At 42.3% G+C, this 5,878-nt stretch overlaps 1 protein-coding gene across 2 annotated transcripts in view; it reads right to left on the bottom strand.

Moving 5' to 3' along the window:
- Nucleotides 1-611: 611 nt before the first annotated feature.
- Mrpl42 (mitochondrial ribosomal protein L42) overlaps nucleotides 612-5,878 on the bottom strand; it is a 21,772-nt gene continuing 16,505 nt past the window's right edge. For both annotated transcript variants that reach the window (XM_021205674.2, XM_029542440.1), the window contains one exon: nucleotides 612-781. In XM_021205674.2, coding sequence (XP_021061333.1) covers nucleotides 736-781 — 46 coding nt within the window. In that variant the 3' untranslated portion in view covers nucleotides 612-735. The remainder of the gene's footprint in view (nucleotides 782-5,878) is intronic.

Raw genomic sequence — 5,878 nt, 5'->3', positions numbered from 1 at the left:
GAGCCAACGCGTAGCAGAAAGCGGCTGTCATCTCTGCAGCCATGTTGGGCTACGTACTCACAGGTGGTAACCTTTCCACCCTGACGAGAGACTTGTTTTCCTAGCATGATGTTTTTGCAAGAAGCCCACCACAGCTGAACACACTCTGATAGCATCTTGTTTTTCTCCTATACATCCTGTGGTTAAGTGTCTCCAGCTGTACGCCCCAGTGAGTGCATATATACCCATAGTTGCCTTTCAATAAATGAGACGTGAGACGTGAGAGTTGAGCAGACAGAGTGTCTCCATTCTTCGAGTCTCTTGCCCCTCAGTCCCCACTCTCTTGCAGAACCCGTTGACCGACCTGAGGACGGGGTCAACAATACAATACAACACAAAGAGGTAGAAGCAGGTGGATCGAAAGGCCACTCTGGTCTTTGTCTTGTTCCAGGTCAGCCAGAGAGACCCTGTTTCAAAAACCAAAATAAAAGAAAGTTCCCCGGGGGGGGGGGGGGAGTGCCGGGGGGGGGGGGGGAAGACTTTAATGTTTCAAAAAAGGAAAATAAGATCAAATAGGCTTCTTAAATAAGAACCTCAAATTCAGAATCAACATAATGAAATACACACTTGAATACATGAGAGGGTATTTTTATTGTTTTCCTATACACCACCTTACTGATGATACCATGGACATTTTCTCAGCTGGCAAATAAGACACCAAGCAAAATTTCCTGATGCTCGGAGAATCCCGAGTAGTCATCTGTCTTTGGGAGGATTCAGTTTCTTACGACGACTGTGATACCTTGAGAAGAAGAAAATATCAGAGGGAAGATTATTCCAGTAACTAGTTACTGCAGGAAGACAGCTTAAATTCCTGTGATTATTTTCTATTTTTGTTAGAATTATTTGAAAAAGGTCAATAAAATTTTATATACTATTGCATACTTCTCAGATATTTCTTAGTAATAAGCCACAATCCCCCATTACAAAAATTATTTCCTATCAATTAAACAATTTGGAAAATCTTTCAGATCTTGAGGACAATTTCACAACCTAGATTAAAACCAAATGCATATCTTGATAGAAACTTCATATCATAAATGTTTTATAAAAATTTTATTGATAATGCAATTATTTCCACTATAAAGGCTAAAGTGAGCATAGAAACACCCTGCAGTTATTTGAAAGCAAAGAGGGGCATAGCAAATCCCCCAAAATAAGAGTATGTCTTGCCTGTTTTTGATTATTATGTTTAAACATGAAATGCACTTGTATTTCATGCATGTATTATACACACTTTATTTGAAGTTTGAAGGTAATTTTATATAATATTTTTAGTGTGGCTGCGATCTGACTGTGACCCTCAAAACTGAGTTAAATACAGAATTTCCCACTTGTGGAATCAGGTCAGTGCTCAAAAACCTTTCAGGACCAGGTATGGTGCCCACTTTAATCCCAGCACTTGGGAGGCAGAGGCAGGAGGATTTCTATATTTGAAGCCAGCCTGTGTCTACATAGCATGCACTACCATGTCCAGCAGACAAATGTATTTCTAAAAACAACTAACTTCTGGAAGTTGAAATTTAAAATCCAGTTCTGTTTGCAGTCTCAAGGAAAGGACTTTTTGAGATGAATGCACACACTGCGCCTGTAAACGAGCTCTGAGCTGAGAGCGGTGGTACACACTCGGGAGCGTGAGTGAGGTAGGAAAGGTAAGTCTGAGGCTGACGTGGGGAACATAGGAAGACCTGCTCAAGAAAACCCGACACCCCAGCCAGAAAACACATACATACAGTAACGTTATACGGACTGAACAGATTTTATTTTAATATTTAGAAATATATATAGCTATTATATAAATCATATATATGTAACAACGACTAAAGGACAAAGTCATATGTTAGTACACAAATAAATAAATAAATAAATAAATAAATAAATAAATAAATAAATAAGAAAGACGTGTAGACAAGACAGATCCTTGAGTAACGCTGTCTGCCACACAAGGCTGGCAACCTAAATTCCACCCTTGGAACCTACACACATCATGCGCAAATGCTAGTAATCAATAAAATTTTGCATATATTTGTATGTGCATATACATACAGATACTAAGCAAATATGTACTGGACGATCTGAAAGGACAATAATTCTAGGCTAGATGCTGTCTGTCTGCATACAAACTCGCATCTGGGTTTTCTGCTGAGCTCTTTATTGGGAGAGGTATTGGGACAATCAATTCAGCCTAATTAAAGTCTGCTTATAATTCAAAGTGCATCCCAATCCTGAGGGGTAAAGATATACTAGGGGATTACATCAATTAGCAGTCAAAAGCTAATTAGTAGCAATTAGATTAAAGTAAATTAAGATTAAACATAGGTAAGATCCAAGATAACATGCTCTGAATAGTCTCCTTGCCTTTAGTCTTTCTCCTTCAAGTGAAATACAGTCAGGGGATTTTTCACAACTTCAGTGCTTGGTTATGAACAATGTTTACAAAAGATTAAAGCAATCTGAATGCGTGGGAAAGAAACATAACAAAAGCAAGTAAGGACGCTGAAAGGTAGGTAGGCTGGATAATGTGCAGAAACAAAAGGCTGGGTTCAGTCCCCAGAACCCATGGAACCAAGTTAACTGGTACAGCACAGGACTGTACTCCCAGCATGGAGGAGCTGGGGACAGGTAAGACCCTGGGGCTTCCTGACCAGCCTAGCCCAGCTGGTGAGCTCCAGCCTACTGAGAGATTGTCTTTGGACCTGAAGTTGTTCCATAAACCTCTCTGCATACAGCCCCCCATGGATGGATAGATATATGGATAGGTAATAGACAGAAAGATGGATGATGATAGATAGACTCCTGACAGTTGTCCTCTGACACTTACATTGTCAGTGTGGCATACACAAACACATCCACACACCTGTACACACACATAAACATAAATATAAAATAAGAACATTTTAAGTAAAACAGAAAAGGCAAACAGGAGATGCAATGAGGCCATGAATCATGTCTACACATCTAAGACTATAATTAAAGATACACAACTGTGGGATGGGACGGCTTCTTACTTTGCTTTCTTACTTTGCTTTCATGAACTCTAACTTAATAGTTACAAAGGCAGGTAAAAATCTAACAATATGCATAAACAATGAGTACTAAGAAACAAAAATCAAAAATGGAGATTAATACAGAACAGGAGCCAGGCGGAGGTGACCCACACCTTTAGTCACAGTACTTAGAAGTCAGAGGCAGGTGAACTCCCAGGTTGAGTTCAAGGCCAGCCTGGTCTCCAATGTGAGTTCCAGGTCAGCCAAGGCTACACAGAGAAACCCTGTCTTGAAAAAAATAAAACAAACAAAAATAGAAATGGAAAGGCAAGAAGTTGGGAAGGAGCTGAGGTGAGATATGATCAACACATACATGTATGAAATTATCAAGTAAATATAAGATTTTTAAAGTGGGTTATCATACCCACAACTTGCTTATTCAAACACAGTAAAATTTACTTAAAACACTTTTATACTTGTTGGGGTGGGTCTGGTGCTGCTATATTCAAATGCTGCATACTGTATCCTAAGACCTGGTTGCCCCAAGGAATGAGAACAAGCCCACCAGCTTTTGTTGCACAAACCTCGCCCCCCACCCCAGTCCATTGGTCAGTAAAAGGCTAAAGCCTGTGACTGGGCAGTAGATGGGGATGGGGGTGGGGGTGCAGGTGTTAGTTACCTGGCTGGGAGTCCCAGTTAAAGAGGAAAAAAAAGGAAGAAGAGAGGCAAGCAGGAGAAGAGAAGAGACGGCCATGGGGTAGGTGGATGGTGAGGGCTGGCCTGATGGAGTAGGAGCGACTCAGGGGGAACATGGCAAGTGATATCTAGGTGATCCCCACAGGGAAGTAGACAGACTAGCACGGAGGGGGGAGAGCTGTCTGTCCAGTTCTAGTGGTCTAAAGCTTACTATAAATCTAAAGGTTTCTGTGTGTTCTATTTGGGAACTAAATGATCTGAAGTGGACCAGAAAGCTCTAAGAGACACTTAGAGACAACTCAGGTGCAGCAAACCCCCAGAATAATAATAACCACAGCATGTGTTTGCCAAAAGCTCTAATTTTTTCTTAGAAAAGAGACACAAATACATCAATCACCTTTAGCCTGTAACTCAAGTATTCAGAGAATGAAGCAGAACTGTGACCAGCTCAAGAGAAACCTGGACTACAAAGGAGTTCCAGGCCAGTACAGACGACAAAGTAATAATATCCTGTCCCAAAACAAAGCAAGCACAGTACAGACCCTGCCCCCTCAGTTCTTATAGAAACTGTTAAGTGGGAGGCTTCTTTAGATGAGGGGAAGAAAGGCTGTCTTGCTGCAGAGAACCAAAAATGTCTAACTTAAAAAAATTAACTGGGCTGGCGAGATGGCTCAGTGGGTAAGAGCACCCGACTGCTCTTCTGAAGGTCCGGAGTTCAAATCCCAGCAACCACATGGTGGCTCACAACCATCCGTAAGAAGATCTGACTCCCTCTTCTGGAGTGTCTGAAGACAGCTACAGTGTACTTACATATAATAAATAAATAAATCTTTAAAAAAAAAAAAATTAACTTAAGGGCTGGTGAGATGGCTCAGTGGGTAAGAGCACCCGACTGCTCTCCCGAAGGTCCGGAGTTCAAATCCCAGCAACCACATGGTGGCTCATAACCATTTGTAAGGAGATCTGACACCCTCTTCTGGAGTGTCTGAAGACAGCTACAGTGTACTTACATATAATAAATAATTAAATCTTAAAAAAAAAAAATTAACTTAAAAAAACATTGCCAGGTGATGGATGACGATACACTTTGACCCCAGCATGGGGGAGGCAGAAGAGAGCCGGACGGACCTGAGTTCTAGGCCAGTCTGTCTCAAGCGGGGTTAAAATGAAGATGTATGTAGGTTAGAATATTTTATGCCTGTGAGCTTTTGCCTACGTCTGTCTGTGCACCACATGAGGGCCTGGTACCTGTGGAGGCAGAAGAGGGCATCGGATCCCGTAGCACTGGAGCTACAGACGGTCGTGAGATGCCATGTGGAGATGCTAGGAACCCAACCCAGGTCCTCTGTAAAAGCAGCCAGTGCCCTTAAGTACTGAGCCATCTCTCCAGCCCCTAATTTAAAATATTTTAAGGACAGTGACACCGAGGGAATGTTGAACTGCACAGCACAATGGATTGTATGTCATCTATATAATGACTGTAAATAAAAACATCGAATTTAGCTGAGCATAGTGACATACAGCTTCAATTGTGAGGCAGAAGCATGTGGATCTCTGTGAGGTTTGGGCCAACCTGGTCTACATAGAGCATTATAGGCAAGCCACAGTGAGACCTTATCTTTAGAGGGGGGAAAAAAAAAGTTAGAGTTGGGCTGGCAAGATGATTGCATTGGTTAAGGTGCTTAATGTCAAACTGAACAGAGTTCCATCTCGGCGAGCAAAATGGCGGAAGGCATGGATGCCTGCAAGCTGTTCTCTGACCTCCACATGCTCAGCAAGGCACACACAGATCCTCTAATAAAAACAACGGCAGGGTCAACGTCACCAAGAAAGGTAGTATGAAGTGGTACACAGGAACCCTGCCACACGCAAGGACAGGGAGAAAGAATCTCTTGAAGAGAACCTGGAACAGCACACAGAGCCCCAGGACCCAGAGTTTCCTCCAGGCACTTACAGAAGACTCACGATCTTCAGAGTCAGTGGACTGGCTAGTTTTGTGTCAACTTGACACAGGCTGGAGTTATCACAGAGAAAGGAGCTTCAGTTAGGGAAATGCCTCCAGGAGATCCAGCTGTAAGGCATTTTCTCAATTAGTTCTCAATTAGTGATCAAGGGTGGAAGGGCCCCATGTGGGTGGTGCCATCTCTGGGCTGGTA

The sequence above is a fragment of the Mus pahari genome, chromosome 9 (assembly GCF_900095145.1).
Source record: "Mus pahari chromosome 9, PAHARI_EIJ_v1.1, whole genome shotgun sequence".
Taxonomy (NCBI): Eukaryota; Metazoa; Chordata; class Mammalia; order Rodentia; family Muridae; genus Mus; species Mus pahari.
The sequence above is the reverse complement of the archived record's forward strand: the minus strand, read 5'-3'. Positions and strand labels throughout refer to the sequence as shown.